This window comes from Salvelinus fontinalis, chromosome 28 (genome assembly GCF_029448725.1).
Source record: "Salvelinus fontinalis isolate EN_2023a chromosome 28, ASM2944872v1, whole genome shotgun sequence".
Classification (NCBI taxonomy): domain Eukaryota; kingdom Metazoa; phylum Chordata; class Actinopteri; order Salmoniformes; family Salmonidae; genus Salvelinus; species Salvelinus fontinalis.
Window position 1 is genome coordinate 44,432,414 of NC_074692.1, and position 27,260 is coordinate 44,459,673.

Genomic DNA, 27,260 nt, shown 5'->3' on the forward strand with positions numbered 1-27,260 from the left:
ATAGATGTATGGTTACCTGCTGGGTTAGGGTTATAGATGTATGGTTACCTGCTGGGTTAGGATTATAGATGGATCTATGTATGGATAGAAGGTTACCTGCTGAGTTAGGGTTAGGGTTATAGATGGATGTATGGTAACCTGCTGGGTTAGGGTTAGGTTTATAGAATGGATGTATGCATACTAGGTTACCTGCTGGGTTAGGTTTATAGTTAGATGGTTACCTGCTGGTCATCTCTGTCTGCCTGTTGCACCTCCAACAATGTAAGCCAGCTACAGGTCATCAAAGCAGTGACAGGGAGGAGGTGGCATTTAGTTGATTCTTGACACACACACACACAGCAAGATTGGTGTGGTTAATTTTACATCCAAAACAATTTTATTATTCTCCTCCAAGTTGAACAGTTGACCCTGCCTTTTCCAAACACCCAAACCATGTCATCGTCATACAGTACATTGCATTTGTTAAGGTAACAGTGGAGGCAAAAGTCTGTCCTTCATTCTCTCTCCTCCGTGACCCGGAAACCGATAAGTGGTGGAAGAGTGTCAATTCGTTAGTAGGCGAACGGAAGACAGTCCTCCCCTCAAAAGGCTCCTTTTCGCAAGGACGCAAAAGTGTATCCTACCCTGAGTCCATCGTGGAAGAGTTTTGAAATCAGCCACACACCCCCTTTGAATCAGCTGTTTTCTCGAAGAAGAAAAGCATGCACACATTTAAAACTATATTCTACTTATCCTTTTTATCTATAAAATGTTTTGCACCACTGGCTTTTTTAGTTATCACTTTATACATTTTATTTTGGGATTCCACCCTGTAAACGTAATTTGCCTGATGACGCGTGATTGGAGGAGTCATTTTATACAGGTGTATTTGTCCACTTTCCCCCTCTCCTCGATTACCTTTGACCTTTTTCCAAAAGGAGGCCAGAGGATGATGGAAGAGGGGAGGACGCAAGAGTTGAGCAAATCCAATTGAGAAAAGGCCTATCAGTCCAGCAAAAAACAACAAGGAAACTGTCAGGAGAGAGAATAGAATCAGGTTAGTTTTCATGTGATTGTCCATTGGCCTTCCCATGTTGCGTGTCTATGATCTCTTTATGTAGCGCATTTATGCAAACTGTATGCAGCTTCTCTCGATATGAAATTCAAAAAGGGGCCACAGTTCAGTTGGCACAAAGCAAGGCAACATGTCCCCATAAGTGATGTCATCCTGGGTATGGGGAGGAGCTAAATAATGATTAAAACCATTCAATCAACAGTCTAAGGAAAATCATAATTAGTGTAGAATTGAACAGCCATATAGTGACAGGATATGAAAGTACCCATAGACACTGAACAAATGATATCATAGGACCAAAAGAGATTAGTTTAATCTCTATGATCCCAAAAAAAAAATTTTTTTAATACAGTGCTTAATGGAAGACCTCTCTTGACAGTAGTTAAGGGTGAAGAATATCAACATTTGTTGTGGTAAATCAGCCGAGCCCCGTTTTATTATTACTAACCATAAACAAAGAACAGCTTAGCCTGCTGGGAAGAGTCTGTCCGCCTGCCGCCTCCTCTCAGTGTGTGTGTCTTTGCACTCGTTTATGATAATAAATTATCAAAATGGCTACCTACCTTGACCTGTTATGGTCAAACACACAGCTTCATGCGGAATTGATAAACGGCGTTCTTTTCATAGATTTATTTATATATAGATCTTTATATATAGTTCATTCTCTCGCTCTCTCTCTCTCTCACGTTCACATTCTCTCGTCTTGCTTCCGACTTCATGTACACAACGTGGGGTGGGGTCGAGGAAGGGGTGACAAGTGAGTTGACATCACCCAGTCAAATAAAAGAAAACGAAATGAATAACAACCGAAGCCAAGAAAAGAGCTGCAATCTTATTTCTTTCAGTTGACAAGCGACGGTCGGTAACGGCAGTTGGTGGTTTAAACGTTGTAGTGATGACGGCACCCAGCAGTGACGTCATCAAAGAGTCGGGGGTTGCTGCTCCTTCTGTTCTCGGAGGTTGAGGTTCTCCAACGCCACGTCCAAGGTCATGACATCCACGCAGCCCATGTCTCCGAAGGTGCCGAAATCCCTGAACGCGTCAGAACCTCGGATCACGGCGTCGTGGTAGTCATGGAGATCGTCATCTTCGCTGTGGTCGGGATCGGCCAGCAGGGTGGAGAGGAGGAGCTCCGTGACAAAGAGAGAGCGGTCCGCCCACTGGCCCTCACTCAGCTGGCGCTCCGCCTCCGACAACCTTGGCTCACTCAGTCTGGAGGAGGGGGGGGGAGTGAGAAAGAGATGGTGCTCCATTACAAACACAATACATTCTCCTACATGTAGCAGACAGCTTCAGAACAAGTCTCTTGTTCAACAAATATTACCTAAAACTAGAATAACCACAACAACAACAAAGAAGGTTAAACGAAGTGTAGCAGACAGTAGCTAACCTGTTGAGGAGGAACTGGGAGTTGCTGTGCTGTGTGTGTGTGGTGAACTCGTGATGCCCTGGGTTGGGGCTGGTAGAGTTGGAACTGGGGTTGGCGTTGTGATGCCCTGGGCTTGGATTGGCATTCAGTCCCGCGTTGGTGGACGTGCGGCTGCCGCGTTGCGTGACACTCCGGGCCGTCTCCAACTGCTGTCTGGCAGCCTGGGTCTGCTGCCGCTCCAACTGGAGCTGCATCTAGAGGAAGAGAAGAGGAGAAGAAACATGAGGAGGGTTAAGGAGAAGTAAGACATTAAGGAGTTCAGTACTTTGCTTTAAGGGCATAAAGTTACATATTACAGCTTTAAGGGCATAAAGTTACATATTGCAGCTTTAAGGGCATAAAGTTACATATTACAGCTTTAAGGGCATAAAGTTACATATTACAGCTTTAAGGGCATAAAGTTACATTTTGCAACTTTAAGGGCATAAAGTTACATATTACAGCTTTAAGGACATACTTGCATTACAGATTCTAGGATACGGACACCAGCAAAAGGAGGGGGCCGGGATTCAAACCTCTGGTTGCTGGCTCTCCTCTAACCTCTGGACTACCTACCTGGAGCTGCTGTAGCTGGGAGGCTGAAGGACCTGAACTCAGCTGGCCACCCGCCGACCTACGCACCCCCGATAACTGGGAGAGAAGCTCTGTGTGGGGAGAGAGATTGAGTTGAGGGGGGGGTGGGTCACATAAAATGCATTAATTCAACCCTAACCAGACCAGGTCTGGGAAAGAGTGAGATATGGTGTTTCCGAACAGGAGTCATATCAAATCAATGCTTGTCACGTACACAGCATGTATAAATGGTACAGCAGTTCAGTACAAATATCCCTCTCAACAGGACTAGAAGAATGAAATGAGTGATGCATCTACACTGCCTTCAGAAAAATATTCACACTCCCTGGACTTTGTCCTGTTTTCTTTGTTGTGTTACAAAGTGGGATTCCCTGTAACTAGGCCACTCAGGAACATTTAATGTCGTCTTGGTAACCAACTCCTGTATATTTGGCCTTGTTTGAGGTTATTGTCCTGCTGAAGAGTGAATGTCTCTCCCAGTGTCTGGTGGACAGCAGACTGAACCATGTTTTCCTCTAGGATTTAGCCTATGCTTAGCTCCATTGATACCCATAAAACATAGCGGTCAAACAGGGAAACGGTTCCAATTGTTTTTCCACCATTCATTTTTCCCCATAGCTGATTTTTTAGAAACACTTAAAGGGGCTGTGTTTTGTGTATATACCGTAACCCGGCGTGACGTTTTGATAACCATGTAAATCTCTCTTGGACAAGGTGACTTACCAATATAGTTGCCTGTGGTAATGCTTCAGTTTATTTTTATCTCCAAAAACTCCCCTAGTCCTAGCCGATGACAAGCATACCCATAACATGATGCAGCCATCACCATCCTTGATAATATGAAGAGTGGTACTCAGTGATGTGTTTGCCCCAAACATAACACTTTGTATTCAGGATATAACGTTAATTTCTTTGCCACATCTTTTGCAGTTTTACTTTAGTGCCTTAATGCAAACAGGCTTCCATCTTTTCACGCTGTAATTTAGGTTAGTATTGTAGAGCAACTACAATGCTGTTGATCCATCCTCAGTTCTCTCCCATCACAGCCATTAAACTCTGTTTTAAAGTCACCACTGGCCTCATGGTGAAATCTCTGAATGGTTTCCTTCCTCTCTGGTAACTAAGCTAGGAAGGACGCCTGTATCTTTGTAGTGACTGTGTGTATTGATACTCCATTCAAAGTGTAATTAATAACTACACCATGCTTGAATGGGATATTCAATGTCTGCTTCTTTTATTTTACCCATCTACCTATAGGTTCCCTTCTTTGTGAAGCTTTGGAAAACCTCCCTGGTCTTTGTGCTTCAATTCACTGCTCGACTAAGGGATATTACAATTATCTCTATGTGTGGGGTAGTCATTTAAAAATCATGTTACCCACTTTCACACACAGTGAGTCCATGCAACTTGTGAAACACATTTTTACTCTTTAACTTACACTGATCAAAAATATAAAACGCAATAAATAGTGTTGGCCCCATTTTACATGAGCTTCAATAAAATATTTCTCATAGTGTGTACAAATTTCTTTACATCCCCATTTGTGTACATTTCTTCTTTGCCAAGATAATCCATCCACTTCACAGGTGTGGCATATCAAGAAGCTGATTAAACAGCATGATCATTACACAGGTGCACCTTGTGCTGGGACAATAAAAGGCCACTAAAATGTGCAGTTTTGTCCCACGCCGCCACAGATGTCAAGTTGAGGGAGTGTGCAATTGGCATGCTGACTGCAGGAATGGCCAACAGAACTGTTACCAGAGAACGTTAATTTCCCTACCAGAAGCCGCCTCCAACGTCATTTTAGAGAATTTGGCAGTACATCCAACCAGCCTCACAACCACATCAGCCCAGGACCTCCACATCCAGGTTCTTCAGCTGCGGGATCGTCTGAGGGGGGTAACTAAGAAGTATTTCTGTCTGTAATAACGCCATTTTATGGGGAAAAGCTCATTCTGATTGGCTGGGCCTGGCTCGCAAGTGGGTGGACCTGGATTCCAAATGGGTGGGCCAATGCCCTCCCAAGCCCACCCATGGCTGTGCCCCTGCCCAGTCATGTGAAATCCATAGATTATGGCTTATGAATTTATTTCAGAAGTGTCTCCTGACCCCTCCTGTCTCAGCCTCCAGTATTTATGCTGCAGTAGTGTGTCGGGGGGGCTAGGGTCAGTCTGTTATATCTGGAGTATTTCTCCTATCTTATCCGGTGTTCTGTGGGAATTTAAGTATGCTCTCTCTAATTCTCTCTCGGAGGACCTGAGCCCTAGGACCATGCCTCAGGACTACCTGGCATGATGACTCCTTGCTGTCCCCAGTTTCAACTGTTCTGCCTGCGGCTATGGAACCCTGACCTGTTCACCGGACGTGCTACATGTCCCAGACCTTCTGTTCTCAACTCTCTAGAGACAGCAGGAGCGGTAGAGATACTCTGAATGATCGGCTATGAAAAGCCAACTGACATTTACTCCTGAGGTGCTGACTTACTGCACCCTCGACAACTACTGTGATTATTATTATTTGACCCTGCTGGTCATTTATGAACATCTTGGCCATGTTCTGTTATAATCTCCACCCGGCACAGCCAGAAGAGGACTGGCCACCCCTCATAGCCTGGTTCCTCTCTAGGTTTTGGCCTTTCTAGGGAGTTTATCCTAGCCACCGTGCTTCTACACCTGCATTGCTTGCTGGTTGGGGTTTTAGGCTCGGTTTCTGTACAGCACTTTGAGATATCAGCTGATGTAAGAAGGTCTATATAAATAAATTAGATTTATTTCAATAGACTGATTTCCTTCTATGAACTGTAACGCAGTAAAATCTTAGAAATTGTTTCATGTTGCATTTATATTTTTTGGGGTTCAGTATATTTAGGCAATAAAGGGGTTGAATACTTATTGCCTCAAGACATTTCAGCTTCTCATTTTTAAATCAATGTAATAAAAAATAAAAATAAATTCTACTGACATAATGTCAGTAGCTAGGTTTCAATCCAAATGGCAACAGATTTATGTGAATATTTTAAAATCTGCATAAATAAAATGTCCATTTTCCCACCATAGATGTTTCCATCAAATTGACTTGTTGCAGATTTTTTTTTAAGTCTGTGTGTGACGACATAGTGCACATAAATTATTTGTGGTTAAATTCCCCATGTACCGAATAAAATAAAATAAACAAAATGGGTTTCCAATCGCATTTTCAACTCTACTGATGCGTCGGTCACAAAACATGTTGCGTTTATATGGCGAATGTTCCCACGCTGGTCGTGGTTACATGCCCTCTAGTCAACAGCTCTCAGATACAGTGCGGGTAGTGTGGTCATGATGACATTATGGATAAAAGAGCAAGATCTTTTTTGTTTGGTGTGTTTTTTTTTGTCACGCATCGATCACTATGTCACCAGAATAAGAACCTTGACTTGTTTTAGAAAGGAGCATCAAGCTCACCACCATGTGAAGTTCATCATAACTTACTTCATCCGTAGACTAATAAACTGCATGCTTTCCTGAGTCGTAGTGGGAGGACCTCACAACAGATCTGTAGTCTAATAAACTGCATGGTTTCCTGAGTCGTAGTGGGAGGACCTCACAACAGATCTGTAGTCTAATAAACTGCATGGTTTCCTGGGTCGTAGTGGGAGGACCTCACAACAGATCTGTAGTCTAATAAACTGCATGGTTTCCTGAGTCGTAGTGGGAGGACCACAATATGTCATCGCGTGACTCCCAAATGTACTTTGATATTTATTTAACCTTTAACTAGGCAAGTCAGTAAAGAACAAATTCTTATTTATAATGAAGGCCTACCCCCCCCCCCCCAGCTTGTATTTTGTTTTGTCGACATTTGGATAGTTTACGGACAAATTACACTGAACAAAACTATTTTTAAAAACATTCAACAATTTCTAAGATTTTATTGAGTTACAGTTCACCGAGAGTACAGATAAGCATCTGCTGGTTTAAACAATAATAATTATAATGTAGGGGCGTGGATCAGAAAACCAGTCAGTATCTGGTGTGACCACCATTTGCCTGATGCAGCGCGACACATCTCCTTCACATAGAGTTGATCAGGCTGTTGATTGTGTCCTGTGGAATGTTGTCCCACTCCTCTTCAATGGCTGTGTAAAGTTAGCTGGATATTGGCGGGAACTGGGACATGCTGTCGTACAAGTCGATCCAGAGCATCCCAAACATGCTCAATGGATGACATGTCTGGTGAGTATACAGGCCATGGGAAAACTGGGACATTTTCAGCTTCCAGGAATTGTGTACAGATCCTTTTGACATGGGACCGTGCATTATCATGCTGAAACATGAGGTGATGGTGCCAGATGAATGGTACGACAATGGGCCTCAGGATCTCATCACGGTATCTGTGCATTCAAATTGTAATTGATAAAATGCAATTGTGTTCGTTGTCTGGAGCTTATGCCTGCCCATACCATAACCCCACCATGGGCACTCTGTTCACAACGCTGACATCAACAAACCGCTCGCCCACACGACGCCATACACGTTGTCTGCCCGGTAGTTGAAACCGGGATTCATTTCCGTGAAGAGCACACTACTCCAACGTGCCAGTGGCCATCGAAGGTGAGCATTTGCCCACTGAAGTCGGTTACGACACCAAACTGCAGTCAGGTCAAGACCCTGGTGAGGACGACGAGCACACAGATGGGCTTCCCCGAGACGGTTTTTGACAGTTTGTGCAGAAATTCTTCGATTGTGCAAACCCAGTTTCATCAGTTGTCTGGGTGGCTGGTCTCAGACGAAGAAGACGGATGTGGAGGTCCTGGGCTGGAGTGGTTACACATGGCTTGCGGTTGTGAGGCTGGTTGGACGTCCTACCAAATTCTCTAAAACACAGTTGAGGCGGCTTATGGTAGAGAAATTAACATTCAATTCTCTGGCAACAGCTCTGTTGGACATTCTTGCAGTCAGCATGCCAATTGCACGCTCTTTCAAAACTTCAGACATCTGTGGCATTGTGTTGTATGACAAAACTGCATATTTTATTGTCCCCAGCACAAGGTGCACCTGTGTAATGATCACGCTGTTTAACTTCTTATGGCTGCAGTGGCAGTATTGAGTAGCTTGGATGAAAGGTGCAGAGGTGCCCAGAGTAAACGGCCTGCTCCTCAGTCATAGTTGCTAATATTTGCATATTATTATTAGTATTGGATAGAAAACACTCTGAAGTTTCTAAAACTGTTTGAATTATGTCTGTGAGTATAACAGAACTCATATGGCAGGCAAAAACCTGAGAAGTTCCACTTCCTGTTTGAATTTTTTCTGAGCGTGGCAGATTTTCAACCAAGCTCTCATTGAAATTAAAGCGAGATATGGATGAGTTTTCACTTCCTACGGCTTCCGCTAGATGTCAACAGTCAATAGAACTTTGTCTGATGACTAATGTGAAGGGGGGCCGAAGGAGACAGGAATTAGTCACCACTGCCACGAGCTGACCATGCTTTGACCACGCGCGTTCACCTGATAGGCAGCTCCGTTCCATCGCTCAACTGAAGTCAATGTAATTCTCCGGTTGGAACGTTATTCAAGACGTATGTTAACAACATTCTAAAGATTGATTCAATACATCGTTTGACATGTTTCTACTGACTTATGGAACTTTTGGACATTTCGTCACGTTATAGTGGACGCGCTTTGTGACTTTGGAATTGTTTACCAAACGCGCTAACCAATTGGACATAAATAACGGACATTATCGAAGAAATCAAGCATTTATTGTGGACCTGGGATTCCTGGGAATGCATTCTGATGAAGTTCATCAAAGATAAGGAAACATTTATCATGCATTTTCTGGTTTCTGTTGACTCCAAAATGGCGGCTAATTTTACTAATGTTCTGAGCGCCGTCTCAGATTATTGCATGGTTTGCTTTTTCCGTAAAGTTTTTTTGAAATCTGACACAGCGGTTGCATTAAGGAGAGGTATATCTATAATTCCATGTGTATAACTTGTATTATCATCTACATTTATGATGAGTATTTCTGTTGAAATGATGTGGCTATACACTATCACTGGATGTTTTTGGAACTAGTGAATGTAATGCGTCAATGTAAACTTAGATTTTTTTATATAAATATTAACTTTATCAAACAAAACATGCATGCATTGTGTAACATGAAGTCCTATGAGTGTCATCTGATGAAGATCAAAGGTTAGTGATTCATTTCAGCTATACTGCTTTTTGTGAAAGCTATCTTTCGCTGGAAAAATGGCTGTGCTTATTGTGGTTTGGTGTGACCTAACAATTGTTTGTGGTGCTTTCGCTGAAAAGCCTATTTAAAATCGGACACTTTGGTGGGATTAACAACAAGATTGCCTTTAAAATGGTATAAAACACATGTATGTCTGAGGAATTTTAATAATGAGATTTCTGCTTTTTGAATTTGGCGCCCTGCATTTTCACTGGCTGTTGTCATATCGATCCCGTTAGCGGGATTGCAGCCATATGAAGTTAATTAGCTTCTTGATATGCCACACCTGTCAGGTGGATGGATTATCTTGGCAAATGAGAAATGCTCACTATCAGGAATGCAAACAAATTTGTTTTTGTGCGTATGGAACATTTCTGGGATCTTTTATTTCAGCTCAATGAACATGGGACAAACACTTGACATGTTGCGTTTATATTTTTGTTCAGTGGAGCCGTTTCCATCCTGTCGTGACATCTTTTATCCTGCATGTACTTCACACGCATAAAAAGTGATTAGTGACACAAAATCTCCATTTAATCAATATTCTATTCAGGCTGTAACACAACAAAATGTGTAAAACAGTCAAGGGGTGTGAATACATTCTGAAGTCATAAAGCAGCCCTATATGTACACAACAGGATGTACATTTTTCAGTCATTAAAAAAAAACACATCAGGCATTGAACCAATCAGGATTAGAATAACTTCCAAGGAATGTGTTATGGCAACACAGAAACGAACCCTGTCTTTACCGTCTAGACTGGTCTATAAGGGCCTTGGGTGTGTGTGTTACCGTCTAGACTGGTCTATAAGGGTCTTGGGTGGGTGTGTGTGTTACCGTCTAGACTGGTCTATAAGGGCCTTGGGTGGGTGTGTTACCGTCTAGACTGGTCTATAAGGGTCTTGCGTGGGTGTGTAGACTGGTCTATAAGGGTCTTGGGTGGGTGTCTAGACTGGTCTATAAGGGTCTTGCGTGGGTGTGTGTGTTACCGTCTAGACTGGTCTATAAGGGTCTTGGGTGGGTGTGTGTGTTAACGTCTAGACTGGTCTATAAGGGCCTTGGGTGGGTGTGTGTGTTAACGTCTAGACTGGTCTATAAGGGCCTTGCGTGGGTGTGTTACCGTCTAGACTGGTCTATAAGGGCCATGCGTGGGTGTGTAGACTGGTCTATAAGGGTCTTGCGTGGGTGTGTAGACTAGTCTATAAGGGTCTTGCATGGGTGTGTTACCGTCTAGACTGGTCTATAAGGGTCTTGCGTGGGTGTGTTACCGTCTAGACTGGTCTATAAGGGCCTTGCGTGGGTGTGTTACACAGTGCATGTTCTCTTTTGACAAATCTGCTGTGTGTGTGTGTGTGTGTGTCCTACCGGCTATAGGATCCATGGCCTCCCTGTTGTAGTTGGAGCTCTGTGTAGAGGTCTGTGTGGTAGAGCTCCCCCCGGAGGTTGAGGAGGTGAAGTGCATGTTGGATCGACGGGCCCTTGGCCCCCCTAGACCCCGACCCGGGTGGAACATCCTACGCACGTGCCGCACCCCGCTCGACTCATCGTGGAGCAACACCGTCAAGGAACATCATGGACACGTCATGAAATACAGTCTCTCTATGCACCGATCTAAAAACACACTCACAAGAGGCTAAACTGCAACACGCATCAGACAGACACGACAGACACACAGAGACAGACATAGACACACACAGACAGAGACACACACAGACACAGAGAGACACACACAGACACAGAGAGACACACACAGACACAGAGAGACACACACAGACACAGAGAGACACACAGAGACACCGACACACAGAGAGAGACACACAGAGACACCGACACACAGAGAGAGACACACAGAGACACCGACACACAGAGACACCGACACACAGAGAGAGAGACACACAGAGAGAGAGACACACAGAGAGAAGGACACACAGAGAGAGAGACACACAGAGAGAGAGACACACAGAGAGAGAGACACACAGAGAGAGAGACACACAGAGAGAGAGACACAGAGACACAGAGACACACAGAGACACACAGACAGAGACAGAGACACAGAGACAGAGAGAGAGACACACAGAGACAGAGACACAGAGACAGAGACAGAGACACACAGAGAGAGAGAGACACACAGAGAGAGAGAGACACAGAGAGACACACAGAGAGACACACAGAGAGACACACAGAGAGACACACAGAGAGACACACAGAGAGACACACAGAGACAGAGTTTGTTGCAGTACCCAGTGCTGTTCAGCAGATGACCCTGTGGTTCTTGATGAGCTTTTACACTGACATGTTGTTGTTTCCCTGGAGGCGTTTTCCACGTTAGACATGTTACATAGTAGAACTTCAGTGGAATGCCCCACAATTGGAGCATTACATTGTAGGAGCAAAGCAGAGTAGTAGTATGTTTGCCTGTAAAGCATATCAAGTTTCTGGGTTAGGGTTAGACTGAGTGGACTGCAGAGCAGACAGTAGTAGACTAATCAATCACATTTATTTTATATTGCCCCTTTTAAACCAGAGTGCTTTGCAGTTAGACAGTCTAGATTCCAAAGAGCAAGCAATGCAGAAGCGAAAGCACAGTGGAAAGGAAAAAACTCCCTAGAACAAAGAAACCAAGAAGAACCAGGTTCAGAGGAGTAAAGGATATCAAGTCTCTGGGGGCTCTGTGTTCAAGTGTGAGATGAGCAGCGAAGTCGTCGGTCACGTGATTAGGGTCCCCGCCGGGCAGCGAAGCACATATGGGACAGATCTGCAGAGGAGAAGGAGAGAACACAAGCCCATCTGAGCATGCTCCACATCAAATGGATTTGAACACACTGTTTTTTTTGGGTGCTGTTCATTTTACTGAACATGGCCTGGATGTTGATTTGGGGACATTTTTGCACCTCCCTCCTGCCTGGAAAACAATCTAGAGGAAGCACTGGTCTCTTTTCCACTGCAGAGATTTCCACCAATTTCCACCACAGGGTTTTCCCACCACAGGGATTTACACTATAGAGATGTACACTGGTGCTTGGCCTAAAGACTTGTGTTTCCATGCCCGAGGCCGGGTCCAAGAAAAGTAGTGGAAGACTTACCACCTCTAAGGAGGTCTCTGTATGTTCTGCACCAACGTGCTCCTGAAGAGAAGTCTCCGTGTAACCCATCCTGCCACAGTAGGGACAGGTGAAGGCCTGGGGCTGCTCCACGGACAAGGCCTCTCCTCCATAATATAGGTCTATAGTAAGACAGACAGGAGTGGGGGACAGGGTTAGACAGGTGAAAGCCTGGGGCTGCTCCACGGACAAGGCCTCTCCTCCATAATATAGGTCTATAGTAAGACAGACAGGAGTGGGGGACAGGATTAGACAGTAAGGACAAGTGAAAGCAGGAACTGCTCAACTGAGAAGGCTTCTCCTCCATAATATGGGTCTGGAAGGACAGAATCAGTGCAGGCAGAATTAACTCGCTATCTGACTAAAGTTTTCAGGGTGTTTAGTTGTGGTGTTTGTCTTTTACATCTCATGTCTGGTTATATGGAGGGGGGGGGGGGGTTGTAATAGCTATGTACTTACTGAAGTCGACCCTGGTTAGTATGCACTGCATGGTGTGAGTTGTAGTGTGTCTGTGGTGTATATGCAGGGGTGTGTGTACTGACCGAAGTCGACCCTGGTTAGTATGCACTGCATGGCGTGTTCTGTTGTGTGTCTGGTGGTCGTGGCTCCGCCCTCGTAGCACGACGCACACAGGTCGTAGTCGTAGCAAATTAAACACTTGTACCGCCGCCCCCGGAAGTTACCCTTCAAACAAGCATCGCAGCTCACACCTGGGGAAAGACAATTCACAGACGGACCATTTTGACCAATACCCTGTCCTAACCCCACAACACACAAGTCAGAGTATTAGAATAGACCACACAGATCAAACACACAGCAATAAAGCCAACACGGTGCAGCATTTAGCTAGCTACAATACACAACCAATATATTAGCATAACACTCATAATATTTACTAGCCTTTTAGCTACACAAGCACAGCAGTTTCACATTTCCAGTGTCCATGTGACTAATCAAGAGGCAGAACTGCATTGGCCAATATAGCTACAACGCCAGTGCAGAATTGATAGTCGTCGTTATTTAAGACGAGAGTAGACTGACATGAATTTGAAATATGTTTAACTGCTATACCCAGCTAGATAGCTAGCTATGCGGACCACCAACTTTGAGGGCAGGCAATTGCACGACTGGCTCAGTGCAGAACTGATGGCCCTGGTTATTTAAGACTGGCATGAATTGTAAATATGTGTAACTGCTGTACCCAGCTAGCTAGTTTGTTACGTGGACCACCAACTTTGAGGGCATGCAGCTGATTTGACTACAACAGTCGTGCTAAAAGCTAGCTAACGTTAACTGGCACAGCGAGCCAACAAACGGAGCTTGTCAACATAGCTAACTACTAGAGTTCGTTAGCTAGCTAGCTAGTTTGTATAGCCAAATCAGAACTGATCCAGGCAGCACGGTTTCCCACTAGCTAGCTCTTTTAATGTATGTTGGTGGATGTTTAACATGCTAAATAACTAAAGCGCTAACTAGCTACTGATGAAGGCCTCAGTTACAGGGCCTCGTTCAAGGCTACTTTGATGACAGTGCATTCACAACCTGTGACGTTAGCTAGGAAGGTTTGCTAGCTTGAAGGGGAAAGAAAACAAGAATGAAACTAACTAGGACACTTTGCCAAGGTGATGTTTTGACAGACACGATAATTAATACATTTCCATGTATAATGGTTTGCCGTAAGCCTAGTAAACTAGCTAGCTAGTTAGCTAACTACAGGTTAAAATGATAGCTAACTCTCCAGTTACCTAGCTATCTAGTTTAGCAAGCCAATTAACGCTAGCAACCTAGAAGCTAACAAACTAGGCTAGCTCCCGTGCGAACTAGTTAACTCTGGAAAATAGGATCTGTTTTCTTGGGCAGTGCCCTTGCACCCAACTAACGTCAGTTACCAAGATACGTTTAAGTTTTAGCTAAAGAATTACAGGAGCTATATAAAGTGGGTAAATGTATAGCGGCAGCCATTCTAATGCAGTTCATTACAAAATACACGAAGACCTTCATGTAGTTAGCTAGCCAACAATCGCTTCGCTGCGGTCTCGTCCAGCACTTTTTGCGGGTAAACTTACCTTCATGACGGGACATCCTATGGACACTAACACAGCCCCCTACGGGCTCACTCTGGCTTGAACCACGCAATTAATATCGGCTGGAGAATAGAAGCCGGGGCTGGCTGTCCCTGGCCTCTTCCTCATGAAGGATCCGGTTTGGCACAGTGACAGTGCCTTCTCCGCTGCTGCTGTGTCACCGTCCAATGCGCCGGAGCAACGCCAGAGGGCACTGTTGTCCACATTACTGCTACTCAAACCCAACTTTATTTGTCACATGAGCCGAATACAAGTGTAGACCTTACCGTGAAATGCTTAATTACAAGGCCTTAACCAACAGTGCAGTTCAAGAAGAGTTTAAACAATATTTACAAAAAAAAACCATAAAATATCAATAACGAGGCTATATACAGGGGGTACTTTTGTTTGTTGCAAATTTCCTGCAATTCTACCATTTTGCTCTGGAGCTTTGGCGACAACTAAGTATTTTTGAAACCTTCCGCTTTGGGCTGGATGTGTCAATGTGTAGTTCATACACAAGCTTTAGACCCTCGCCATTTGAGTGACAGCTAGCAATGCACACGCAGCAGAGCAAGAAAGAAAGCAATAACGTGGTGCACATATCTGCACATAATGTGATGTAGTGCACCAGATGTAGTGCAACTTTCAGAACTACTGGCTAAAAAGTATATATTTTTTTTAAACTACCTGAGAATCTCTTTAATATGATATCTGAGTGAAAGTGACTAACAAATCAACGTGGACCACTGGAGATCAGGGCCTCTTGGACACGTGATTACTGCAAATGTAGATAGCTGGCTAGACAAACTAGATTAAATTGACCCAATCTTAAAAAACGTTAACTGACATAGGCTAATTGAGTGACTGATACAGCCTAACAAGAGGGACATTGCTGACCAAGTTTCGATATTGCACCTTGTGTATTCTACTATTCTAACTCTCAACAGTAAGTTGAGACCCCGACTGAGTTTCCCCCCAAAATAATGTTTTTCTACATGTAAGGACCTCGGTGTCACCTTTCAGATACACATCAAGGTAGGTAGATACTTGAAACCTAAGATGTAGGTTAATTAACAATTTGTTTGTGTGTTTATCTTTTATCAGTTCCATGATTGTTGTCTCAGTGTTTTAAAGTAACCCAACCCCCGACCACAGAGAGCAAGCAAGAACCACATGTAACAGTATAACTTTAAACCGTCCCCTCGCCCCGACACGGGCGCGAACCAGGGACCCTCTGCACACATCAACAACAGTCACCCACGAAGCTTCGTTACCCATCGCTCCACAAAGGCCGCGGCCCTTGCAGAGCAAGGGGCAACACTACATCTAGGTTTCAGAGCAAGTGACGTAACTGATTGAAACGCTACTAGCTAACTAGCTAGCCATTTCACATCCGTTACACACAGTGGGCCAGGAAAAACTGAAGAAACCTTAAAAGGAACCAGGCTCAGAGAGGAAGCCAATCCTCTTCTGGCTAAACCGGGTAATGTATGACTACATCTGTCTGTATCTAGCTGTATCGAACTAGCTTACCTGGTTAAATAAAGGTGAAATATATATATTTTTTTTTTAAACAGCTTTGTGAATGATTGATTGATTAAGAATGTTATACTGTGTCCTCCTGGCTCTTGTGTTGACTGTCAACTGTCAAGCTGTGTTATTTGTTAGCCTACATTATCTCTGTGTCTTGCTGCATGTGCCATGTACCAATTCTACACTACAAGTACCCTCACAGGAACATACATCTTTACCTGATCGATCTCTGAATATGTTGAGACACAGGCAGACAGACACCAGGGGGAGACACAGGCAGACAGACAACTCTGACCATTCTGAAATCCTATCCAGTACTGATAACTGTGGTTCTGGAAATAAAAGAAACAAAACATGCATTCAGAAAGTATTCACACACCCTGATTTTTTCCCCCCACATTTTTTTTGTGTTACAGCCTGAATGTAAAATTAATTACATTGAGATTTTTAGTCACTGGCTAACATTGCTAGAAAGCTGGCTGTTTTTACAGATTTGAAATCAACAACAAAGGGCAACAAGGGCAGACAGTCACTAAGGGGGATGACATGAAGACTTGTAGTCATCAAATGAGGCAGATAGAAGTCTACTTCTAAGTCGACCAGATGGGCTACTGGTCCAACAGAAATCCTGTCTCTTGATGTACCTGGCCACCCCGTCACCAAGGTGCCTGAGGTCGCCAGACCAGGGTGAGTGTCATGGTGGAGGCCAGTGCAGGCTGGAAGAGGGGAGCCAACAGAACGCGGCAGTGGGTCAGGTGGCAGCTTCCCCCTCTGCCCAGGCAACAGTAGGACCTCGGGCAGTGGGTCAGGTGGCAGCTTCCCCCTCTGCCCAGGCAACAGTAGGACCTCGGGCAGTGGGTCAGGTGGCAGCTTCCCCCTCTTCCCAGGCAACAGTAGGACCTCGGGCAGTGGGTCAGGTGGCAGCTTCCCCCTCTGCCCAGGCAACAGTAGGACCTCGGGCAGTGGGTCAGGTGGCAGCTTCCCCCTCTGCCCAGGCAACAGTAGGACCTCGGGCAGTGGGTCAGGTGGCAGCTTCCCCCTCTGCCCAGGCAACAGTAGGACCTCGGGCAGTGGGTCAGGTGGCAGCTTCCCCCTCTGCCCAGGCAACAGTAGGACCTCGGGCAGTGGGTCAGGTGGCAGCTTCCCCCTCTGCCCAGGCAACAGTAGGACCTCGGGCAGTGGGTCAGGTGGCAGCTTCCCCCTCTGCCCAGGCAACAGTAGGACCTCGGGCAGTGGGTCAGGTGGCAGCTTCCCCCTCTGCCCAGGCAACAGTAGGACCTCGGGCAGTGGGTCAGGTGGCAGCTTCCCCCTCTGCCCAGGCAACAGTAGGACCTCGGGCAGTGGGTCAGGTGGCAGCTTCCCCCTCTGCCCAGGCAACAGTAGGACCTCGGGCAGTGGGTCAGGTGGCAGCTTCCCCCTCTGCCCAGGCAACAGTAGGACCTCGGGCAGTGGGTCAGGTGGCAGCTTCCCCCTCTGCCCAGGCAACAGTAGGACCTCGGGCAGTGGGTCAGGTGGCAGCTTCCCCCTCTGCCCAGGCAACAGTAGGACCTCGGGCAGTGGGTCAGGTGGCAGCTTCCCCCTCTGCCCAGGCAACAGTAGGACCTCGGGCAGTGGGTCAGGTGGCAGCTTCCCCCTCTGCCCAGGCAACAGTAGGACCTCGGGCAGTGGGTCAGGTGGCAGCTTCCCCCTCTGCCCAGGCAACAGTAGGACCTCGGGCAGTGGGTCAGGTGGCAGCTTCCCCCTCTGCCCAGGCAACAGTAGGACCTCGGGCAGTGGGTCAGGTGGCAGCTTCCCCCTCTGCCCAGGCAACAGTAGGACCTCGGGCAGTGGGTCAGGTGGCAGCTTCCCCCTCTGCCCAGGCAACAGTAGGACCTCGGGCAGTGGGTCAGGTGGCAGCTTCCCCCTCTGCCCAGGCAACAGTAGGACCTCGGGCAGTGGGTCAGGTGGCAGCTTCCCCCTCTGCCCAGGCAACAGTAGGACCTCGGGCAGTGGGTCAGGTGGCAGCTTCCCCCTCTGCCCAGGCAACAGTAGGACCTCGGGCAGTGGGTCAGGTGGCAGCTTCCCCCTCTTCCCAGGCAACAGTAGGACCTCGGGCAGTGGGTCAGGTGGCAGCTTCCCCCTCTGCCCAGGCAACAGTAGGACCTCGGGCAGTGGGTCAGGTGGCAGCTTCCCCCTCTGCCCAGGCAACAGTAGGACCTCGGGCAGTGGGTCAGGTGGCAGCTTCCCCCTCTGCCCAGGCAACAGTAGGACCTCGGGCAGTGGGTCAGGTGGCAGCTTCCCCCTCTGCCCAGGCAACAGTAGGACCTCGGGCACTGGGTCAGGTGGCAGCTTCCCCCTCTGCCCAGGCAACAGTAGGACCTCGGGCAGTGGGTCAGGTGGCAGCTTCCCCCTCTGCCCAGGCAACAGTAGGACCTCGGGCAGTGGGTCAGGTGGCAGCTTCCCCCTCTGCCCAGGCAACAGTAGGACCTCGGGCAGTGGGTCAGGTGGCAGCTTCCCCCTCTGCCCAGGCAACAGTAGGACCTCGGGCAGTGGGTCAGGTGGCAGCTTCCCCCTCTGCCCAGGCAACAGTAGGACCTCGGGCAGTGGGTCAGGTGGCAGCTTCCCCCTCTGCCCAGGCAACAGTAGGACCTCGGGCAGTGGGTCAGGTGGCAGCTTCCCCCTCTGCCCAGGCAACAGTAGGACCTCGGGCAGTGGGTCAGGTGGCAGCTTCCCCCTCTGCCCAGGCAACAGTAGGACCTCGGGCAGTGGGTCAGGTGGCAGCTTCCCCCTCTGCCCAGGCAACAGTAGGACCTCGGGCAGTGGGTCAGGTGGCAGCTTCCCCCTCTGCCCAGGCAACAGTAGGACCTCGGGCAGTGGGTCAGGTGGCAGCTTCCCCCTCTGCCCAGGCAACAGTAGGACCTCGGGCAGTGGGTCAGGTGGCAGCTTCCCCCTCTGCCCAGGCAACAGTAGGACCTCGGGCAGTGGGTCAGGTGGCAGCTTCCCCCTCTGCCCAGGCAACAGTAGGACCTCGGGCAGTGGGTCAGGTGGCAGCTTCCCCCTCTGCCCAGGCAACAGTAGGACCTCGGGCAGTGGGTCAGGTGGCAGCTTCCCCCTCTGCCCAGGCAACAGTAGGACCTCGGGCAGTGGGTCAGGTGGCAGCTTCCCCCTCTGCCCAGGCAACAGTAGGACCTCGGGCAGTGGGTCAGGTGGCAGCTTCCCCCTCTGCCCAGGCAACAGTAGGACCTCGGGCAGTGGGTCAGGTGGCAGCTTCCCCCTCTGCCCAGGCAACAGTAGGACCTCGGGCAGTGGGTCAGGTGGCAGCTTCCCCCTCTGCCCAGGCAACAGTAGGACCTCGGGCAGTGGGTCAGGTGGCAGCTTCCCCCTCTGCCCAGGCAACAGTAGGACCTCGGGCAGTGGGTCAGGTGGCAGCTTCCCCCTCTGCCCAGGCAACAGTAGGACCTCGGGCACTGGGTCAGGTGGCAGCTTCCCCCTCTGCCCAGGCAACAGTAGGACCTCGGGCACTGGGTCAGGTGGCAGCTTCCCCCTCTGCCCAGGCAACAGTAGGACCTCGGGCAGTGGGTCAGGTGGCAGCTTCCCCCTCTGCCCAGGCAACAGTAGGACCTCGGGCACTGGGTCAGGTGGCAGCTTCCCCCTCTGCCCAGGCAACAGTAGGACCTCGGGCAGTGGGTCAGGTGGCAACTTCCCACTCTGCCCAGGCAACAGTAGGACCTCGGGCAGTGGGTCAGGTGGCAGCTTCCCCCTCTGCCCAGGCAACAGTAGGACCTCGGGCAGTGGGTCAGGTGGCAGCTTCCCTCTATGCCCAGGCAACAGTAGGACCTCGGGCAGTGGGTCAGGTGGCAGCTTCCCCCTCTGCCCAGGCAACAGTAGGACCTCGGGCAGTGGGTCAGGTGGCAGCTTCCCCCTCTGCCCAGGCAACAGTAGGACCTCGGGCAGTGGGTCAGGTGGCAGCTTCCCCCTCTGCCCAGGCAACAGTAGGACCTCGGGCAGTGGGTCAGGTGGCAGCTTCCCCCTCTGCCCAGGCAACAGTAGGACCTCGGGCAGTGGGTCAGGTGGCAGCTTCCCCCTCTGCCCAGGCAACAGTAGGACCTCGGGCAGTGGGTCAGGTGGCAGCTTCCCCCTTTGCCCAGGCAACAGTAGGACCTCGGGCAGTGGGTCAGGTGGCAGCTTCCCCCTCTGCCCAGGCAACAGTAGGACCTCGGGCAGTGGGTCAGGTGGCAGCTTCCCCCTCTGCCCAGGCAACAGTAGGACCTCGGGCAGTGGGTCAGGTGGCAGCTTCCCCCTCTGCCCAGGCAACAGTAGGACCTCGGGCAGTGGGTCAGGTGGCAGCTTCCCCCTCTGCCCAGGCAACAGTAGGACCTCGGGCAGTGGGTCAGGTGGCAGCTTCCCCCTCTGCCCAGGCAACAGTAGGACCTCGGGCAGTGGGTCAGGTGGCAGCTTCCCCCTCTGCCCAGGCAACAGTAGGACCTCGGGCAGTGGGTCAGGTGGCAGCTTCCCCCTCTGCCCAGGCAACAGTAGGACCTCGGGCAGTGGGTCAGGTGGCAGCTTCCCCCTCTGCCCAGGCAACAGTAGGACCTCGGGCAGTGGGTCAGGTGGCAGCTTCCCCCTCTGCCCAGGCAACAGTAGGACCTCGGGCAGTGGGTCAGGTGGCAGCTTCCCCCTCTGCCCAGGCAACAGTAGGACCTCGGGCAGTGGGTCAGGTGGCAGCTTCCCCCTCTGCCCAGGCAACAGTAGGACCTCGGGCAGTGGGTCAGGTGGCAGCTTCCCCCTCTGCCCAGGCAACAGTAGGACCTCGGGCAGTGGGTCAGGTGGCAGCTTCCCCCTCTGCCCAGGCAACAGTAGGACCTCGGGCAGTGGGTCAGGTGGCAGCTTCCCCCTCTGCCCAGGCAACAGTAGGACCTCGGGCACTGGGTCAGGTGGCAGCTTCCCCCTCTGCCCAGGCAACAGTAGGACCTCGGGCACTGGGTCAGGTGGCAGCTTCCCCCTCTGCCCAGGCAACAGTAGGACCTCGGGCACTGGGTCAGGTGGCAGCTTCCCCCTCTGCCCAGGCAACAGTAGGACCTCGGGCACTGGGTCAGGTGGCAGCTTCCCCCTCTGCCCAGGCAACAGTAGGACCTCGGGCACTGGGTCAGGTGGCAGCTTCCCCCTCTGCCCAGGCAACAGTAGGACCTCGGGCACTGGGTCAGGTGGCAGCTTCCCCCTCTGCCCAGGCAACAGTAGGACCTCGGGCAGTGGGTCAGGTGGCAACTTCCCACTCTGCCCAGGCAACAGTAGGACCTCGGGCAGTGGGTCAGGTGGCAGCTTCCCCCTCTGCCCAGGCAACAGTAGGACCTCAGGCAGTGGGTCAGGTGGCAGCTTCCCTCTATGCCCAGGCAACAGTAGGACCTCAGGCAGTGGGTCAGGTGGCAGCTTCCCCCTCTGCCCAGGCAACAGTAGGACCTCAGGCAGTGGGTCAGGTGGCAACTTCCCACTCTGCCCAGGCAACAGTAGGACCTCGGGCACTGGGTCAGGTGGCAGCTTCCCCCTCTGCCCAGGCAACAGTAGGACCTCGGGCAGTGGGTCAGGTGGCAACTTCCCACTCTGCCCAGGCAACAGTAGGACCTCGGGCAGTGGGTCAGGTGGCAGCTTCCCCCTCTGCCCAGGCAACAGTAGGACCTCAGGCAGTGGGTCAGGTGGCAGCTTCCCTCTATGCCCAGGCAACAGTAGGACCTCAGGCAGTGGGTCAGGTGGCAGCTTCCCTCTATGCCCAGGCAACAGTAGGACCTCGGGCAGTGGGTCAGGTGGCAGCTTCCCCCTCTGCCCAGGCAACAGTAGGACCTCGGGCAGTGGGTCAGGTGGCAACTTCCCACTCTGCCCAGGCAACAGTAGGACCTCGGGCACTGGGTCAGGTGGCAGCTTCCCCCTCTGCCCAGGCAACAGTAGGACCTCGGGCAGTGGGTCAGGTGGCAGCTTCCCTCTCTGCCCAGGCAACAGTAGGACCTCGGGCAGTGGGTCAGGTGGCAGCTTCCCCCTCTGCCCAGGCAACAGTAGGACCTTGGGCACTGGGTCAGGTGGCAGCTTCCCCCTCTGCCCAGGCAACAGTAAGACCTCGGGCACTGGGTCAGGTGGCAGCTTCCCCCTCTGCCCAGGCAACAGTAGGACCTCGGGCCGTGGGTCAGGTAGCAGCTTCCCCCTCTGCCCAGGCAACAGTAGGACCTCGGGCAGTGGGGGCTTGTAAGGCCCTCAGGGGAGGAGCAGGAGTCATCTTGAGCTGAGCTTGAGCTATACGATTGGCCAGTGGTAACCCTATAGGTGCACTTGATTTGCTCTCTCGGGCCTGCCGGGTAGGTTCTACCTTCAGACATGAAATGGTTCAAAATGGGGAAAACTTTGCCTTCCTGGCGCAAAACGAATAATGTGAAGAGAAAAAAAAGAACACAAGGATTTATCGTAGTTTTTTTTTGACAGAAATGTTTGGAGATCGACCAGTGGTGGAATGGACCAGTGGTGGAATGGACCAGTGGTGGAATGGACCAGTGGTGGAATGGACCACTGTAAGTCTTAGATCATAAAAATCATTGTGCTGCCTTAGATACCTTTCCAAGGCCTTCGATACTGTTGACCATAACAATTTCCACACTGTCGGCTGAAATAGGCCTGGATCAGGTTTCTTGCAAGTGGTTTGAGAATTATCTGTCAGACAGGACTCAATGTGTGATCTCTGATGGTGTTTAAGTCTAGTTTCCTGGATATTACAAAAGGTGTACCGCAGGGGTCGGTACTGGGACCTGTTATTTTTTACTATTTATATAAATAATATTGGTCTATCTGTTAAAACTTGTGATATTCATGTGTATGCAGACAATACTAGTATGTATGTCATTGACCCAAATGTAGACCAGGTGTTAGAGCTGAAATCTCACTTTGTTGCCTTACAAAAAGCCCTGTTTGGTTTCAGTGGTGTAAAAATACTTTAAAAGTACCACTTATGTAGTTTTTTGGGATATGTGTACTTTACTATTTATAGTTTTGACAACTTTTACTTCACTACATTCCTAAAGAAAATTACATAAGTTTTACTCCGTACATTTTCCCTGACACCCAAAACTATTTGTTACATTTTGAACGCTTAGCAGGACGGGAAAATGGTTAATTTCACACACTTATCAAGAGAACATCCCTGGTCATCTCTCTGCCTTTGATCTGACAGCCTCACTAAACACAAATGCTTTGTTTGTAAATGATGTCTGAGTGTTGGAATGCACACCTGGCTATCCGTAAATAAATAAAAACACGGAAGTTGTGCCATCTGGTTTGCTTAATAGAAGGAATTTGAAATGATTTATACTTATGCTTTTACTTTTGATACTTCAGTATATTTTAGCAATTACATTTACTTGTGATACTTAACTTTATTAAAAATCAAATACTTTAAGACTTTTACTTAAGTAGTATTTTACTGGGTGACTAACTTTTACTCGAGTCATTTTCTATTAAAGTATCTCTACTTTTACTCAAGCATGACAATTGTGTATTGGTTGGTTTAAAACATTCTTAATGTGAGCAAAACGAAATATATGTTGTTCTCTAATTCTCGCCAAAAAAATGTTTCGGATGGACTACATATTTATTCATTGAATGGTTCTCCCATCGATCGGGTTCCCACCTCTAAGTATCTGGGTTTTTGGATTGGCAAGGATTTAATGTTTAAAAAATAATAATACTGATGAGCTAGTTAAAAAGCTACGATTGAAAGTGGGCTTCTTTTTTAGAAACAGATCTTGCCACTCCCTAAACAGCGGGAAGCAGATCGTACAGTCAATTTTCCTGACAGCTCTTGACTATGTTGACACAATTTACCGTCTACCGTAGCGCCCTTTGCTTTATCACAGGTGACAGTTGTAATGCTCATCACTACATCCTGTATAAAAAGGCTGATCCTCATTAACGCTTCAGGTTCTTCCGAACTCCATCAAATTTGGTAAATTCCCTGCCTCACTACTGGAACAATTTGCAGAACTCATTACAATTGGATGTTCTGGTGCCGCTCGGACTGTTTAGGGTTGATTGAGGACCTAGTAGCTGAGCTGTTGTTCGTCAACGTTGTGTTGTGTTTTACGTTGTATTTGGTTGTTGTATTGCTTTGATCAGGGCACCCATGGGAATGAGACCCTGGTCTCAATGGGGCTTTCCTGAATAAAAAAAGAATAAAAAAGATTACAGTTTTTGATCTAGTCTGTTATATCTGGAGTATTTCTCCTGTCTTATCCGGTGTCCTGTGTGAATTTAAGTATGCTCTCTCTAATTCTCTCTCTTTTTCATCTCTCTCGGAGGACCTGAGCCCTAGGACCATGCCTCAGGACTACCTGGCCTGATGACTCCTTGCTGTCCCCAGTCCACCTGGCCCTGCTGCTGCTCCAGTTTCAACTGTTCTGCCTGCGGCTATGGAACCCTGACCTGTTCACCGGACGTGCTACATGTCCCAGACCTGCTGTTTCCAACTCTCTAGAGACAACCTCCCTCAAAAGGTTCTACAGCTGCACCATTGAGAGCATCTTGACTGGCTGCATCACCTGTGTAGTATGCAAACTGCTTGGCATCCGACCGCAAGGTGCTACAGAGGGTAGTGTGTACAGCCCAGTACATCACTGGGGCCGAGCTCCCTGCCATCCAGGACCTCTATACCAGGCGGTGTCAGAGGAAGGTCCTAAAAATTGTCATAAGACTCCAGCCACCCAAGTCATAGACTGTTCTCTCTGCTACCGCACAGAACGCTGTACCAAGTCTGGAACCAACAGGACCCCGAATAGCTTCTAACCCCAAGCTCTAAGACTGCTAAATAGTTAACGCTTTGTAGTTAACGCTACAAAGTCCACCTTGTTAACATGCAACATGTCAGCATCCCTCTGTTGACAAGGAACATCATCTAGTGTCTCTAGTCCTATCACCATTACTTCTTCAACTTCACTCCTTTCTTCCACTCCTCTCACCACCTCCTGATAGGAGACATTCTGGACAGCCCTTATTCTCAATGCCTCCGGATAGGAGACATTCTGGACGGCCCTTATTCTCAATGCCTCTTGATAGGAGACATTCTGGACGGTCCTTATTCTCGACACCTCTGGATAGGAGACATTCAGCCCTTATCCTTCTCCTTCACCCTAACAGGACACTTCAGATGGAGTGGACCACCATGCGGGTCAGTCGTTGTGCACCATTTGCTTGATCCAATTTTTCATGTACAGTACCAGTCCAAAGTTTTTTGTACTATTTTCTACATGCCAAGACATCAGAACTATGAAACAAGCTGGTTGAGAGAATGCCAAGAGTGTGCAAAGCTGTCATCAACGCAAAGGGTGGCAACTTTGAAGAATCTAAAATATAATTTCATTTGTTTAAGACTTTTTTGGTTACTACATGATTCCATATGTGTTATTTCATAGTTGATGTTTTCACTATTATTCTACAATGTTGATTTTTTTTTAACAAAAATAAAGAAAAACCCTTGAATGAGTAGGTGTGTCCAAACTTTTGACTGGTACAGTACATCACTCGTTGGCCTCTGTACTGGTACAGATCTACTACTCACACCACTCCTCTCAGGATCCCTCCCTCTTGACCAATCTTCCTCTACTTTCTCCACTGCCTCAGCATACGACAACTTCTACACTACTCCAACCTTGGAAACCTCAAACCTGCCTCTCTCACACGGGACATTTCTGATCCCCCAGCTCCATGGGCACCCCTACAATTAATATATACTTTCTCCAATGCCCTTCTGCACACTTCTCCCACCTAGGATCCTCCCTCCTTCACACTGTTGCCACATGCCCATAAACTTGACACCTGTGACAACGTAATGTAATTGGCACAAACGCTTGTACGGGCAAAGACTCAACATCAAAACTCAAAAGGACAGACAACGACTCTTCTGTTTCACCACTCACGCCACCCTGTCTGCGTCGCACCAAACGACGAGCATCACAAACACCGAGAATCTTCCGCTTCAGTTGGTCAACTTTTACATTTACCATTACCCCAGTAATCACTCCTCTCAATGGAGCCCTTACCTCTCTTGTCCCCATTCGTTTAACACGGAGAGCCTGCTCCCTCTGACCAGCAGAAACACAAACAATTATCACAAGACCACTTCTGAATACCTTCACCGATTCCACAGCACCCAACTCTGTTTTCACCCACCCTGAAACCACAATGGATGTCACTCCCACTGTCACAGACTCATCTTTATCCTGACCCTCGGTGCAAGCCTCGGGCTCCGAGAACTTCATCACATCTACCACCTCCGGTACTTCGCCCTCATTCACTTCCATTTTCTCCTCCTGTCTTCGATCCGGCGTACAGCTCACTCTGCTGACACTTTCTACCGTTCTTCTTGAACACATAATTTCCCTTTTTCCCTACATTTTTTACCAACTTAAGCTGCTCCCTCTTCTTCCCTCTCTCTTCGACCTCCTCTGCCTCTCTTCTTCCCTCCATTCCTCCTCCGTATTCCAGGTATACAGAGCCTTCGGAAAGTATTCAGACCCCTTGACTTTTTCCACTTTGTTACGTTACAGCCTTATTCTAAAATTGATTAAATAAAAAGAATCCTCGGCAATCTAGACACAATATCCAACAAAACGAAAACAGGTTTTTAGAAATGTTTGAAAATGTATTAAAAATAAAAAAACATATACCTTATTTACATAAGTATTCAGACCCTTTGCTATGAGACTTAAAATGTAGAAAACGTGCATCCTGTTCCATTGATCATCTTCGAGATGTTTGTGCAACTTGATTGGAGTCCACCTGTGGTAAATTCAATTGATTGGACATAATTCGGAAAAGCACACACCTGTCTATATTAGGTCCCACAGTTGACAGTGCATGTCAGAGCAAAAACCAAGCCATGAGGTCGAAGGAATTGTCCGTAGAGCTCCAAGACAGGATCGTGTCGAGGCACAGATCCGGGGAACGGTACCAAAAAATGTCTGCAGCATTGAAGGTCCCCAAGAACACAATGGCCTCCATCATTATTAAATGGAAGAAGTTTGGAACCACCAAGACTCTTCCTAGAACTGGCCGCCCGGCCAAACTGAGTAATCGAGGGAGAAGGGCCTTGGTCAGGGAGATGACCAAGAACCTGATGGTCACTCTGACAGAGCTCCAGAGTTCCTCTGTGGAGATGAAGAACCTTCCAGAAGGCCAATCATCTCTGCAGCACTCCACCAATCAGGCCTTTATGGTAGAGTGGCCAGACGGAAGCCACTCCTCAGTAAAAGGCACATGACAGCCTGCTTGGAGTT

The 27,260-nt window shown here is 48.4% G+C and overlaps 2 protein-coding genes across 3 annotated transcripts; both read right to left on the reverse strand.

Annotated features, from left to right (window-relative positions):
• Nucleotides 1-353: 353 nt before the first annotated feature.
• Nucleotides 354-14,640, reverse strand: LOC129826771 (E3 ubiquitin-protein ligase KCMF1-like). 2 transcript variants are annotated; one of them, XM_055887841.1, is made up of 8 exons: nt 14,446-14,640; nt 12,922-13,137; nt 12,362-12,501; nt 11,932-12,033; nt 10,644-10,824; nt 3,039-3,127; nt 2,445-2,677; nt 354-2,266 (listed from the first exon to the last, which is right to left on the reverse strand). In XM_055887841.1, exons 1-8 carry the CDS (start codon nt 14,459-14,461, stop codon nt 1,975-1,977), a joined length of 1,269 nt encoding a protein of 422 aa, XP_055743816.1. In that variant the 5' UTR covers nt 14,462-14,640; the 3' UTR covers nt 354-1,974. The 2 variants fall into 2 exon arrangements, with proteins under 2 accessions (XP_055743816.1, XP_055743817.1); XM_055887842.1 differs by having other exon boundaries at nt 12,922-13,089; nt 14,446-14,638.
• LOC129825790 (collagen alpha-5(IV) chain-like) lies at nt 14,485-26,285 on the reverse strand. Its single transcript, XM_055885931.1, has 3 exons — nt 26,210-26,285; nt 16,623-22,196; nt 14,485-14,615 (listed from the first exon to the last, which is right to left on the reverse strand). The coding sequence occupies exons 1-3, from the start codon at nt 26,283-26,285 to the stop codon at nt 14,485-14,487; spliced, it is 5,781 nt and encodes a 1,926-aa protein (XP_055741906.1).
• Between the last annotated feature and the right edge of the window lie 975 nt (nt 26,286-27,260).

Bases quoted from the DNA above. Each gene is read 5' to 3' on its own strand.
- LOC129826771 (XM_055887841.1), bottom strand. The intron at 12,034-12,361 runs GTAAGTCTTCCA...TCTCCTCTGCAG, and splicing joins CAGAGACCTCCTTAGAGGTG to ATCTGTCCCATATGTGCTTC. The intron at 3,128-10,643 runs GTAGGACACACA...CTCCCCACACAG, and splicing joins GGCCATGGATCCTATAGCCG to AGCTTCTCTCCCAGTTATCG.
- LOC129825790 (XM_055885931.1), bottom strand. From the start codon at position 26,285: ATGGAAGTGAATGAGGGCGAAGTACCGGAGGTGGTAGATGTGATGAAG. The intron at 22,197-26,209 runs GTCAGGATAAAG...TCCTCCCCTGAG, and splicing joins GCCCGAGGCTTGCACCGAGG to GGCCTTACAAGCCCCCACTG. The intron at 14,616-16,622 runs GTACATCAAGAG...ACGGTGACACAG, and splicing joins CTTGGTGACGGGGTGGCCAG to CAGCAGCGGAGAAGGCACTG.